This window comes from Rana temporaria, chromosome 11 (assembly GCF_905171775.1).
Source record: "Rana temporaria chromosome 11, aRanTem1.1, whole genome shotgun sequence".
In the NCBI taxonomy this organism is placed as follows: Eukaryota; Metazoa; Chordata; class Amphibia; order Anura; family Ranidae; genus Rana; species Rana temporaria.
The window spans coordinates 12,313,452-12,328,954 of record NC_053499.1 but is presented as its reverse complement, the minus strand read 5'-3'; the positions used below and the strand labels follow the sequence as shown (position 1 = coordinate 12,328,954).

The window sequence follows — 15,503 nt, the reverse complement described above, 5'->3', positions numbered from 1 at the left end:
CAGTTTATGCAGCACTTTACAAATTAAAAGGGAGACAATACAGTTATAATACAATTAAAATACAAGAGGATTAAGAGGGTATAATAAAATAATAATAGTAATAATATTAATAATAATAATTTAAAAAAAGTTTAAATAATAACAAAAGAATATAAAATAACATATATCATAAAATAATCAAAGAAGGAATTTTCTTTCCTAAGGGGTTCCCCCATTTAATCGGTGTGCGATTGGACTGGAGCCACCGAAAATCTGTACCCAGCACCTCTGTTTTTTATTTTTGTTTGAGCAATACAAAAACTTAGCAGAGGTTCCAACCCTTCCACACTCTATCCAAAGTTGAAAAAGAAAGGCTTGGCTATAGATACATTTTAGGGGCCCGTTTTTACATGGACATCAATTGGGTGGGAAAAACAGGTGGTTGATCCCCATTTTAAGTACCCCTCCCCCCATAAATACCCATCTAAAGCCTACCATGGCAGCTGAAGGGAGTGGTACCCATGTCATGGCTGCAGCAAATTTTACTCTGCTAGCCAAGTCTGACAGGTGGCCCTGCCTGTCAAACTTGGCCATTGAAGGCCAATAGGACTGTGCCACAACTATGAGCGAAACATTTGGCTTATGAATCCAGCACGGTATTTCAATATAAAATTGCCCTTGGGATGACCAAAAAAAAACACACAGAAGGCAGCAATATCGCCTCCTGAACTGCAGGATAACACTGCCCTACCCCTTATGAAAAGTGATCCATTATCGATCTCATTTTAGAGGGCTGTAGGCAGGGCCGTTTGAAGGAATTTGGGGGCCCCAAGCAAAATGGGGGCCCCCCTATGTTAACGCTACACTAATTTTTTACACCCATGTTCTTATTCCTCCCCCCCCTCCCTAGTCCCTATGTTTTTCTATTCTCACCTCCCCTTCTTCCCTGTAGGCAGTCGCTGTAGCATGGCGGAGCACCTCTTCCTCCTGTCAGTCTGGTGTTACATCATTATGGGTCCCCAGTCCCCTCTCAGATAGTACCCCCGGCCGGGCCGGGTACCGCGCAGTACAGGAGATTCAGTTTCCTGTGAGCACTCAGTGTGCACTTCCTGTCAGTCCGGCCGGGAACAGGAAATTTAATCTCCTGTACCACACACGGTACCCGGCCGGACTGACAGGACTCTAGGAGGAAGGAAGAGGAGCTCGGCCACACTAAAGCCTGGGAAGGGGAAGTTGGGGGCCCCAGGCCAGCTCGGGGCCCCAAGCAATTGTTTGTTTTGCCTGTCCTGTAGCGACGGGCCTGGCTGTAGGGACTGCCAGTTATGTGTAAGGGGCCTAAACGGTTAACATGGAAAAAGTTTACTTCCTGTCCAACGACGCAAGCAACAAAAAAAAAAACATAACAAAGATTTCCTGCCAAAAAGAAGTCTCAAAGGAGAGATGAATTTAAAAATGATTCTCTAATTAAAATATCTGACGGATGGAGTTATATAAACCAGCGTCTTTTTCTGTAGTAGAAATATAAATAAAGCCATTCATAGCGATTAGTTCTAGGTGACATCTCGCCCTGAAATTGGCGTTGACATAGTCTTGGCTTAATTTTATTCTTCCCAAAGTAATCGGCTAATGAAAACAGAACTTTCCTTTCTATATGTCTGTATAGATAGAGATAGATAGGCAGATAACGCCGAATGTTGCAACTGTTCCAGGACTGTCTATAGACAGGATGATTGTTGGGAAGATTAGACCCATGGTTATAATTTATTAATAAATCTTTCACCAGTGCGCTTTAAATATTTGACAAATAGTATTTATGGAAACATTTTGTTATGATTTATTGGGAAAATATGTTTCATGGAAATCATTTTCTTAATGATTTATTAGAAAATATTATTTATGGAAATCATTTTTTTAATAATTAATTGAAAAATATTATTTATGGAAACTATTTCGTATGATTTATTGGAGAAAATGATTTATAGAAATATTTTTTTTAATGATTTATTGGAAAATATTATTTATGGAAATCATTTTTTTTAATAATTTATTGAAAAATATTATTTATGGAAACTATTTCGTATGATTTATTGGAGAAAATGATTTATAGAAATATTTTTTTTAATGATTTATTGGAAAATATTATTTATGGAAATCATTTTTTTAAATAATTTATTGAAAAATATTATTTATGGAAACTATTTTGTATGATTTATTGGAGAAAATGATTTATAGAAATATATTTTTTTATGATTTATTGGAAAATATTATTTATGGAAATCATTTTTTTAATAATTTATTGAAAAATATTATTTATGGAAACTATTTTGTATGATTTATTGGAGAAAATGATTTATAGAAATATATTTTTTTTAATGATTTATTGGAAAATATTATTTATGGAAATAGTTTTTTTAATCATTTATTGAAAAATATTATTTATGGAAGCTATTTCGTATGATTTATTGGAGAAAATGATTTATAGAAATATTTTTTTAATGATTTATTGGAAAATATTATTTATGGAAATAATTTTTTTAATAATTTATTGAAAAATATTATTTATGGAAACTATTTCGTATGATTTATTGGAGAAAATGATTTATAGAAATATTTTTTTGAATGATTTATTGGAAAATATTATTTATGGAAATTATTTTGTTAATCCTATATTGAAAAATATTATTTATGGAAGCTATTTTGTATGATTTATTGGAGAAAATGATTTATAGAAATATTTTTTTTAATGATTTATTGGAAAATATTATTTATGGAAATATTTTTTTTTTATAATTTATTGAAAAATATTATTTATGGAAACTATTTTGTATGATTTATTAGAGAGAATGATTTATAGAAATATTTTTTTTTTATGATTTATTGGAAACTATTATTTATGGAAACATTTTTGTTATTATTTATTGGAAAATATTATTTATGGAAATTTTTTTGTATGGTTTATTGGAAAACATTATTTATGGAAATTACTTGTTTATGATTTATTGAAAAACATTGTTTCTGAAATAAGGATTTACCATTGTTTCATGCTTTTTTTTTTTTATATTATTATTATTTGAGCGTCTTTTTTTTGTGTTTTTGTGGCAGATATTAAAGGGCAGATCCACAAAGATCTGCCCCGGCGCAGCGTATCTGAGATACGCTACGCCGCCGTAACTTACTTTTTTGGGTTTGAATCCTGAAAGAATTTGCGCCGTAAGTTACGGCGGCATAGTGTATCTCTCGCGGCGTAACGGCGCCTAATTCAAATCGGCGAGTAGGGGGGCGTGTTTCATTTAAATGAAGCGTGTCCCCGCGCCGAACAAACTGCGCATGCGCCGTCCCTAAATTTCCCGCCGTGCATTGAGCTAAATGACGTCGCAAGGACGTCATTGTTTTGACGTGGACGTAAATTACGTCCAGCCCGATTCACGGACGACTTAAGCAAACAAAATGTTTTTTTTTTAAATTATACGCGGGAACGACGGCCATACTTAACATTGAGTACGCCACCAAACAGCAGCTTTAACTATACGCCGAAAAAAGCCGACTAGAGACGACGTAAAAGAATGCGACGGCCGCTCGTACGTTCGTGGATCGTCGGAAATAGCTAATTTGCATACTCGACGCGGATTACGACGGGAACGCCACCCAGCGGACGCCGAAGAAATGCATCTTAGATCCGAAGGCGTACGAAGACGTACCCCTGCCGGATCGAACCCAGATGCTATCGTATCTTGTTTTGAGGATTCAAAACAAAGATACGATGCGGGAAATTTGAAAGTACGCCGGCGTATCAGTAGATACGCCGGCGTACTCGCTTTGTGGATCTGCCCCTAAGACTGTAACTGTAAAATTGTGCCGATAACATTTCTTGAAAAGGATCGCATTTAGAAAATGATTTTAGGACAATTAGGAAAATCATTTGCAGAGATGTTTCTAGAATGATGCCACATAATACTTGTTTATGAATAATGGACAGCACAGTGGATCGCATATCTGACTTGCAGGACTGGGGTCCTCGGTTTATAATCCCAGCCAGGATGCTATCTGCATGGAGTTTGCATATTCCCCTTGTAGCACCCTCCTAGATAGGCTGCTAGATAGACTAGGTAAGTTTAGTGTTTCTTCTTGGTTTCACTGCAATCAGTGTAGCAGATCATGATTGCCTTGGGCTGTTCTGGGCTTTGCAGGTTGCAAGGTTTAAGTGCTTCCCCCTGTTTTCTGGAGAATATAGCAGAACATAGTATAGGGTGGGAGGAGGGCAGATAGTATAGGGTGGGAGGAGGCAGATTAGCAGCCTGACTATTTATATAGCTTCAGCCAATCCTTGGGGAAGGATGCCCAGAAGGTGGCTAGGGGAGTGCATAAATAGTTTGGAGCCCTGTTCTTGTTCAGGAGGAGAAGTCCCCAGTCTGAAGGGCTGCTGCCCTTCTGGGCAGCCCAGCTAAAATTTTACCTGAGAGCTACATCCCTTTCCTTTCATGGGTTTCCTCTGGTTTCCAACGCGTTTTGACGGCAACACCCCTCTACCTTCATGAAGTGTCAACATAGCATAAAACTTGAATGGATTCCAGTGATTTCACAGATCTACTGTATATTGAAACCAGTATTAAACTATTGTGTTGTTCGTCCATGAGGAAAGTTCAATACTGGTTCTAATTTAAGTAATTGAAGTCATTTAGCTGGATTCAGGTACACGTGTCTAACGTTAGGCAGGCGTAGCGTATCTCATATACGCTACGCCGCCGTAAGTTAGAGAGGCAAGTGCTGTATTCACAAAGCACTTGCGTCCTAAGTTACGGCGGCGTAGCGTAAATGGGCTGGCGTAGGCCCGCCTAATTCAAATTGTGAAGAGGTGGGCGTGTTTTATGTAAATAAAGCATGACCCCACGTAAATGAAGTTTTGAACGAACGGCGCATGCGCCATCCGTGGACGTATCCCAGTGCTCCAAATTACGCCGCAAAGACTTATTGGTTTAGACGTGAACGTAAATTACGCCCAGCCCCATTCACGGACGACTTACGCAAACGACGTAAAAATTAAAAAATTTGACGCGGTTCCGACGTCCATACTTAACATTGGCTGCGCCATCTTTTTGGTGGAATATCTTTAGGCCTGAAAACGCCTTACGTAAACGGCGTATCTTTACTGCGACGGGCAAGCGTACGTTCGTGAATAGGCGTAACTCGCTGATTTACGCATTCTAGGCGTGAATCAGCGTGCACGCCCCTAGCGGCCGGCGTAAATAGACAGCTAAGATACGACGGCGCAGGCGGTCGTATCTTAGCTAGATTTAAGTGTATCTCAATTTGAGAATACACTTAAATATACCACGGCGCAGATTCAGAGTTCCGACGGCGTATCTACTGATACGCCGGCGTAACTCTACCTGAATCTGGCTAATTGTTTTCATTGTTTTCTTTGAGTCATCCAAGTTTTATTCTGTGCTGAGCCTGATGAAGGTGGAGCGGTGTAGCCCCAAAATGCGTTGGGTGTTTTATGACTTTTTTTTATCAACAATTAAAATTATTTTGGACTCTTTTATCCGATCTTGGTCTGGCACTCCTTTCTCCATTTCTATGGTTTGAGCTACTGTTGGGTAGCCATCGAGAGAAGCCATTGATGTGTGGGAGCCGCCTCGCCAGAGTTATTGAGCTTGTTTAAAGTCTTCCTTCATGATCTGACTACATCTGCAAGTCTAAATATCGCCATACTAACAGGAGCGTGTTGTGCTCCTGATCCTTGATAGATGCTGGTCTCCTTCCAGCATCCTGGTTTTGGCTATGATGCATTCTCCTTGTCTGTCTGTCCACCTACAAGGTGATTGATGTGGCCAGTCTCTGGGTGGAGACCAAACATGATTTAATCCAGCCAAGCCTGCATTCTCAGACTTGTGATATTGTGTTTGTAACACGTGCTCCAAGCTCCCTGTTTGTCTGCTCTGCTGATTGGATTTCCTTGCTCATGACCTCGGATCGAATATTGACTACTCTCTGAACTCTGCCTGACTTTTGATGGCTGTTTTGATCCTGAAATTAACCACTTGCCGCCCGCCAATGACATATTGACATCGGCAAAGTGGTTGTAGAATCCTGACTGGACGTCATATGATGTCCTCAGGATTCTGAGCCGCTGCGCGCCCCCGGGGGCGCGCATCGCGGCGATCGTTGTTGCAGGGTGTCAGTCTGACACCCCGCAACACCGATCAAGGTAAAGAGTCTCTCACGGTGGCTTTTTACCGCGTGATCAGCCGGGAATCACGTTGAATATACTCCCTAAGATACGACAGCTCAATGCCTACGACGTGAACGTAACCGACGCCCAGCCCCATTCACGTACGACTTACGTAAACGACGTAAAATACGACGGCTGTTCCGACGTCCATACCTTTGCATGGGATGCGCCTCCTATTTGGTGGTTTATCTTTACGCCGGACGTACGCCTTACGTAAACAGCGTCGATTACAGCGACGGGCGTAAGTACGTTTGTGAATCGGCGGATCTCGCTCATTTACATATTCGACGCGGAAATCAATGGAAGCGCCCCTTGCGGCCAGCGTAAATATGCGCCCAAGATACGACGACGTAGGAGACTTACGTCGGTCGGATGGAGCCAAAATTCAGGCGTATCTCATTTCAAGAATCAGGCGCAGGCATACGACGGCACATCCGTGAACTTACGAGGCCTATCAGAAGATACGTCAGCGTAAGTCTTTATGAATCCGGCTATATGTCTCTAATTAGGTGCTTAAAAAAACACCCCCTCTGCTGGAATTCATGCGCCCGGCATCCTGAATAAGGCCAGATGCATGGATAGGGGGTGGCCGGGGATAGTTTGGAGGTATGCTCTATGAACCATTGCTAATTGGATGCGAGTTTCACTGCATCCAATTCGCATAGCAGGAGACTGTGACCGGCTCGCTATGGAGCCAGGTTCACACGTCTCCGCAGCGGCTCTGGTGCGAATTGGACAGGAGTCCTGGGCATCTTTTGGTCTGTTTCAGGTCTGAATTCAGCCCAAAATGATGGCTGAAATCGGACATGAAACGGTGAATGGAGATGGACTCCTGCTGTGAGCCGCTCCGTATTCCAGTGTGAATCCAGCCTTAAAGGGGTTTTCCACCTTTTTTTTTAAGTTTATTAAAAGTCAGCAGCTACAAAAAGTGTAGCTGCTGGCTTTTAATAAACAGACACTTACCTGCTACACGGCTCCAGCGACGCGCCGGCCGGGGCTCCGCTCCTCGCCCCCCAGTGTCTTCATTCTTAGTGTGGGCACCCGGCAGTGACAGCTTTCGGCTTCACGGCCGGGCACCCACTGCGCATGCGCGAGCGGCAGTGCTCATGCGTGAGCGGCGTGGCACCGTCCGATTGGACAGGCGCTCGCCTACAGGGAGGGGCTGTGAAAAGGCGATTAAGCTAATCGCCTTTCCAGCCCCTCGGCGGAAGGAGGAAGTGGGACAGGAAGTCCCCTTCTCCTGAAGCCCCCACTCCCCCCCCCCCCAAAAAAAATTACATGCCAAATGTGACATGTAAGGGGGCGAGGAGTGGGTTAAGTGGAAGTTCCATTTTTAGGTGGAACTCCGCTTTAAGGTTGCTATGGGCTGCACTCTGCATGGCTGGCAGTCAAAGTAGAACTATAGGCAAAACTTTTCATTTTGGATAGAGCAAGGGAGGTTTATAATCCCTATCAGATTTTTTTTCACCATCTGTGCCCCATTGGGGAGATTTCCCTTCACTTCCTGTCCCATAGCCAAAACAGGAAGTGAGAGGAAATCTCTGTAAATCAAGGGAATTCCTTGGGGACTCCCTAGGTCACCAGAACTAGTGTCCTCGTTGGAAGATTTCCCCTCTATTACTTTTCTGGGGATAACTCTAAATTTGGGTAATTTCTTTTACTTTCTATCCAAAACCCCCAAAAATGTTTTGCCTTTAGTTATACTTTAAAGTAATTTTGGGCAGATTTAGTTCTGGAAAAATGAGAAAAATGATGACGAAACATCAACGTCTTTACTGACTTCTCTTCGTTCTGTGCATGCTGTATTCCCCCCTCCCCCATTCCCCCTCTCCCCCCCCCCCCCATGTAGACCATGGGGGGTTGCATTGCGGAAGGCCGCAGGAAATTAAAGATGTAATGAAAACAAGCAGAAGTTATCTCAGCCTGGGATGTTTTCCCAGGATAGGGTTCTGTCGGTGAGCTCTGAGCCTGGACTGGGGTGTCATCTGGAATATTAGCATTAGATAAATATCACAGTTTAAATCCTGTGATTATCAGCCTATGATTGCTCCAAGGACAGGGTGTACACACGGGACCCTGGCCCTGATCAACCGGGGTGCAAGACTCCTGATGGGGACTGGGGTACTCTTATGCTACCCAACCGAAACCAGACGGACCTCATTCTTCATATTACCTGCCGAAGCAAGCTCCACTCAAGTATTTGGTGGGGCTCCCCCAAAGGGAGACCCATGGGAGGGGGAGAACCCAACCATAAAGCCTCATTCACACAAGGTGGATCCGTCGGTACGGAGTCCGTCAGCTCCAGCCGGCAGACGCCGGACCTTGCCGGAAAGAAGTCTCCCGAGCGCATGATGACGACATCGTGGCTCCAGCCACTCACAGCGCTGGAGCCGCGATCGCCGGAAAACACGCCGAGGGAAAATGTCATCTCCCTCGGCGTGGACCAGCAGAGATACAGACGCCTCGTTCTAAGGTAAGTATTTCCTTACAGGTGGCACAAAAAAAAGTTCTTTTTGACTATACAACCACTTTAACTTCTTGCCGACCAGTCGCGGCAGTTATACGGCGGCAGGTCGGCTCCCCTGCGCGAGAGCCCGTAGCTATACATCGGGCTCTCGAAGCGGCCACTAGGGGCGCGTGCGCACCCCCGGCTCGTCCCTGACTCCCGTGCGTGTGCCCGGAGGGCGTGATGGCCGCCGGGCACCCGCGATTGCTCGTTACAGAGCGAGGATCGGGAGCTGTGTGTGTAAACACACAGCTCCCGGTCCTGTCAGGGGAGAAATGCCTGACCGTCTGTCCATACAATGTATGAACAGCGATCTGTCATTTCCCCTAGTGAGGCCACCCCCCCTACAGTTAAAACACACCCAGGGAACATACTTAACCCCTTCCCCGCCCCCTAGTGTTAAACCCCTTCCCTGCCAGTGGCATTTTTGTAGTAATCCAATGCATTTTTATAGCACTGATCGCTATAAAAATGCCAATGGTCCCAAAAATTTGTCAAAAGTGTCCGAAGTGTCCGCCATAATGTCGCAGTACCGAAAAAAAAATCGCTGATCGCCGCCATTACTAGTAAAAAAATATATTAATAAAAATGCCATAAAACGACCCCCTATTTTGTAGACGCTATAACTTTTGCACAAACCAATCAATAAACGTTTATTGCGATTTTTCTTTTTTGCGAAAAATATGTAGAAGAATACGTATCAGTCTAAACTGAGGAAAAAAATGTTTTTTTTTGTATTTTTGTGGGATATTTATTATGGTAAAAAATAAATTCATTTTTTTCAAAATTGTCGCTCTATTTTTGTTTAGGTGATCAAATACCACCAAAAGAAAGCTCTATTTGTGGGGAAAAAAGACGCCAATTTTGTTTGGGAGCCACGTCGCACGACCGCGCAATTGTCAGTTAAAGCGACGCAGTGCCGAATCGCAAAAAGTGCTCTGGTCTTTGGTCCGGGGGTTAAGTGGTTAAGCAAGAAGTGTTGATACTACTGTGTGCCTGGCTGCCATTTCATTGGTGGTAAAAAGAAACTGGGACAAGATAGCGGGACCAGCCAGAGGGTCTGCGCTACATTTGATACAAATATTCTGAAGACAGCTAAAGACTTACATTCCCTCGTTGACTTCTCAAGCGTGGATTGGAATTTGGTGTCAGGCATGTCTTCCTCCGTGATGCAGAAAATTAATTAGCAACAGGGATTTGGTGGCTGATGGATTCAGCGAGGGTCCCTCAGAACCCACCAATGCTCTCCATCACCTGTTAAGCTGTGGGTGTGATGGTGGTCACTGAGCTGACATTGGTGGCCTCTGCTAATCACCATTCATCCTCCATGTCAAATGGAAAGCAGAGACTGTGGGGGCCTCTTTGTCTACCTGGCATGGAGGGCTCCCTCGTGCACAGGGTGTGATGGATGGCTTTCCCTGTGATATGGTGAATGGGTCATACAAGTGCCCTCTCACCTCCTACAGATTTCTCCATGAACGTGCTTCTGCACTGGAATCCTGAAGACTGCAATAGGTGATAAATGAACCACTGCAGCGCCTGAAAATACTCTCCACATCCGAGGTCTTTCACTGTTTTTGTTGGGTCTGAAATATCAGTAGACTTTTTTTTTCCAAGACTGTGATATGGCATGTTTGCTATTTCATTTAGGTTTAAGATCTAAGATCTAAGCTGCCAGCTTTATTTCTACCCATACAGTATCAATCCAAACATGTAATTGCAGCTTGATGGTACCATCTACATCAGGGGTGGGTAACCTCGGCACTCCAGCTGTGGTGAAACTACAAATCCCATCATGCCTCTGCCTCGAGGAGTCATGCCTGTGATTGTCAGGGTCTTGCAATGTCTCATGGGAACAGAACAACAAACAAGGCGCCTCTAAGTGCAGAAATATAAAACTTTTAATATCCCCTAAAGGGGTTAAAAACACTTACAAGATAGTGGATGAAGCAGTCCCAGTCTGATGATAAAGCTTCCAGGGAAGTCCACAGGATAACAGCTAATTTGTGCTGTGAGTGTTTAGAGAACACAATGGTGATGGAGCCTGGGGATGATGTCAGAGGAAGCGAGACAAAAACCAGCAAGCTTTATCACCATTGTGTTCTCTAAACACTCACAGCACAAATTGGCTGTTATCCTGTGGACTTCCCTGGAAGATTTATCATCAGACTGGGACTGCCCTGCCACTGGAACATCTTCTGGACACACTTACCTGCTACATGCCTGCTTCATCCACCATCTTGTAAGTGTTTTTAACCCCTTTAGGGGATATTAAAAGTTTTATATTTCTGCACTTAGAGGCGCCTTGTTTGTTTTTCTGTTCCCATTAGAGATCTCTTGTCTCCCTGAGTGCTGCCTAAAGTGTGCGAAGATCTGCTACCCTCTCCAACACAGACTTTATCTGTCAGGATTCAAATTCTTGGAGCGCCCTGGATATACACATTTTTCTCAATGTCTCATGGGACTTGTAGTTTCAAAACAGCAGGAGGGCCGAGGTTGCCTACCCCTGATCTACATTAACCATTCTCAACCAGAATTTCTTCAGATCCTGCTAGGGTTTCTTTGATCTGGGGTTGATTGACCTCCAATTTCATGGTGCCTGCAATAGTTGCAGAGCCAAAGTCACCTGGCAAAGCCAGCAACATGGCACCAATTATCCTTTTAGCTGTCTGTAAGGTTAGCATTTTGACCACCTTTGTAGGGGCATTTTTACCCATGAGCCCTAATAAATTGTTGTTATTAAGTTTCCCCCAAGATCTGAAAATTATTTTAGCAGGTTGAGAAAGGCTGGTCTACAAAACCTGTGTCAACTTTGCCTACTGAAGCCATCCCTTAAACCAGCCTTTCTCAACCTTTTTTCTCTCCAAAGGAAACCTTGACTATTTTCAGATGTCTGGGGAACCCCTGTTAACACCAGTTTATTGGGGGTTAGTGGGAAAATGCCCTCACCATCCCACCTTACAATGATGGGCAGATTCCACTCTAACAGACAGCTAAAAAGATCATTGGTGCCATGCTACTGGCTCTGCCAAGTGGTCTTGGCCTTGGAACTTTGCAAAGACCATCAAATGGTAGGTCACTCAGTCACTGCTCAGGAAACCCTTTAGCAACCCATGTAGCAACTAATGGCTGCCTTAAACGAAAAGTTCACCATAAACAAAGTTTACTTTTCTTTTTTGCCCCTTCTCTGAACTAACCTAACCCACCCCTCCCATTCCAGAGATGCATACTTACCTCCATCTAATGACCCTTCAGTCTCTTCTGTTTTTTTATATTAAGTGGTGTAAGTCTTCACTGTCTTGCATGTGACTGGGCATTACAGCTCCGTAGAGTTCTTTGGGATAGTCACCGGGCTCGGGATACATCTTCATAGGCATCAATGGGATCATCTTCAGCCTTGGGTCCCACAAATTCTCATTTATATCCAGCCCCAAGACCCAGCCTTATAAAAGTCTATGGTGCTTTAAGATTTTAAAGTCTCAACATCCGTGCCCACACAAAACCTAAGTTCTTGGTGGAAGGCATCTGCAACAGTCATAGAACTGACCTATGTGTCGTCGTTGTGTCTCCTAGGTGTGGTTCCAGAATCGAAGGGCAAAGTGGAGGAAAAGAGAGAGGTTTGGGCAAATGCAACAAGTACGAACTCACTTCTCTTCTGCCTACGAGCTGCCACTACTGACCCGAGCTGAAAACTATGCCCAGGTAATTCATGTTTCCTTCTATTCTTCCGTGTGTTGTTCATGAAAACAACATTTACCAACAGAGGTAGTCAACGCCTAGATCAGGGTTTCTCAACCATGGTTCCATGGGACCTTAGGGTTCTTCCACAAATTAATAGAGGTTCCAGAGCAATGAGCAATTTCCGATTTTAAGATAAGTTTCCACTGACACCATTGATCTTTTTAGCTATCTGTAATGTCTTGTACACACGATCGGAATTTCCGATGGATAAAGTCAGACAGACTTTTTTCATCAGATATTCCGATTGTGTGTAGCCCCATCTGAGTTTTTTCATCGAAAATTCAGATGAATTCCATCGGAGTTTAGATATAGAACGTGTTCTATTTTACGCCGATGGAATTCCGTCGGAATTCCGATGTGATTTGGCCGGGCAAAAGCCTGATCGTGTGTAGGGGGCATAAGGGGTAATTCTTCCCAAATTCCAGAGTAAGGACCATCCTTCACAATGACCATCACACTAACATATCATGAGTTGTAGATTATTAGCAGGGGTTCCCTGGGATTGAAAAGTTATTTTAAGGGTTATTCTGTGTTGAGAAAGGTTGACCTAGGTAGTAAGCTGGAAAAAGGTGTAACTTCTAACCAGTACTTAGCTACTAAGCCAGATAAAGAGGCAGCATGTAAATAACTCCCATGTTGTAACCAGCTCCTGTCTCCCGAACAAGGTATGAAGGCAACATGTATCCAACAGGAAACAGCGGGTAATTAGGTCCTATCTAGTGAGCCATGTAGGAATGCAACAAGAAAGTGGCACCCATCTACTGGGCCCAGTACCAGGGCTGGACTGGGACAGAAATTTGGCCCTGGACTTCATCCAGACTGGCCCACTTTGACAGGTCTCTCCCATGGTGGCCGGACAACTCCCGCACCCCCCCCCCCTCAGCCACCCACACCCCCTCTCCCCCTTCACTACTTTATTAGAGTAGAACGGTTGGTACTGGTACTCTTATAGGCAGTACCAGTGGGGAAGCTAGACATTATTTCACCCAGGGCAAAGAATCAGTTCAGTGCCCTCCCTTATGGGACAAGATTAGGCAGAAGGGAGAAACTCCCAGGTCATAGGTGTTGAGTGAGCTGTCTGACCCCTCCCCTATGCTCCTCTGTCGACATCCCTGCTCCTCTAGTCCTCCCCATGCTTCTTTGTTCCCCACCAGGTGAGCGCTGTGGGAAGGGAGAGACAGAGGAGCGGAGGGGGGGTGGCGGTCCACTGTCACTGAAGCCGGCCCACTGAGCCATCGGCCCACCGGGAAACTCACTGTAGTCCCAATGGCCAGTCCATCCCTGCCCAGTACCAGTACCCGTAACCTGGACCAACATACTGATCCAGATACATAGACAGCATGTAACTAAGATGTGTCTAATGAGCAACATACCAGACAGAGAGTCAGCAGGTATGTCTAATGAGCCAGACAGAGATGCAACGAGTAACTGGCACCCATATACTGAGTCAGATCTAGAGGCAGCATTTATCTAGTGCGCCAGATAGAGAGGTGGCATGTATCAGGACCAGGAGCGGACTGACCATTCGGGCACTCGGCACTGCCCGAGGGCCCCATGCCACTAGGGGGCCCCATCAGGGTTGCCAGCCTCAGTAAAACCAGGGACAGTATGTAAAAATCTGTGTTTTTTTACATCTGTCCCTGAAATGTTCCTTATCGACATCCTTTTGGTCTAAAAATCCCAAGATTATAGCTGCCCCGCCTCTCCGGTACCTTCTCAGTGTGTGTATGTATACTGTGTGTGTGTGTATGTATACTGTGTGTGTATACTGTAAGTGTGTGTGTATATACAGTACTGTGTTGCCCCATAATCTCCTGTTGCCCGGGGGCCCCATAATCTCCTATTGCCCCGGGTGCCCCATAATCTCCTACTTCCCGGGGGCCCCATAATCTCCTATTGCCCGAGGGCCCCTATGAGTTGTCAGTCTGCCCCTGATCAGGACCTATTCTACTGAGCCAGATAGACAAGCAACATGTCAGATAGAGAGTCAGCATGTGACCAGAACCACTCTACCGAGGTAGATACAGGGACAGCAGGCAACCAGGATCTTGTGAGCCATATAGGGATTCAAAAAGAAAGTTTCACCTATCTACTGGGCCACCTAGAGAGACAACTTGAACCCATGGCCAATCTATTGAGCCAGATTCAGAGACAGAGAGCCAAATAGAGATACAAGAAACTGGCATCCATCTACTGGGTCAGATGTAGAGGCGGCATGTAACCAGTACCCACTGATAATCTCACTCCCACCAACCTGTAACATAGGAAAGTTAATGCCAAACTTTAGGAAATGTCACAAAGTCTAACTTGGCACAACCGACATGTGACCTATGCCAAAACCCCAGTCATGTGATTGTAGGCAGATCCATAAAATAAATAATATATTGACATAATACAAGAAAAAGCTGTAAATAAATCACAAATAACTGTATGTAACAGATGGCCGGATTAGGAAACAAATGATGGAAGCCTCCACTTTGATGTAGGTGTGCTTTATGAAGGGCTGGCATCACCGAGAGCGGCTGGTGAGTCAGGATGACATTTCCCCAACTCCTGACATCCCGACCATTTCTTCATTTCATCACCAGGCAGTCAGAGAGGAGTCAGGGGAGAAGAATGAGCTGGAGCAGCGGGAGGAGGAGGAGGAGAGGTCAGATGCTTGATGAGCAGGAGAGCTCTGTTCTTCCATCCACATCTGGAGCCTGGTCCTCCTGCATTCCGCAAACTCCCCTCCACTCCCTCCTCCAGGATGGGGGGGCCATCTGTGAAATATGAACCCCAGACAGACAGACGGGGAGATGGTGGGCAAAGACAGGACCCACCAGGGGAAGGGGGCACACCTACCTTCCAGAGAGGATCACATACACATTCATCTCATCTATTAATTACACATTTATCTCTTAGTTCTATTGGTCTATTGTATCTATCTATCTATCTATCTATCTATCTATCTATCTATCTGTCTATCTATCTATCTATCTATCTATTCATCCACCCATCCTTTACTCCCTCCATTATCTATCTATCTATCTATCTATCTATCTA

General features: G+C 44.3%; 1 protein-coding gene across 1 annotated transcript in view; it reads left to right on the top strand.

Annotated features, from left to right (window-relative positions):
• ALX4 (ALX homeobox 4) overlaps positions 1 to 15,503 on the top strand; it is a 119,902-nt gene that overhangs the window by 95,680 nt on the left and 8,719 nt on the right. Inside the window, exon 3 of the mRNA XM_040328054.1 lies at positions 12,291 to 12,419. Within this exon, the coding sequence (XP_040183988.1) occupies positions 12,291 to 12,419 (129 nt within the window). The remainder of the gene's footprint in view (positions 1 to 12,290; positions 12,420 to 15,503) is intronic.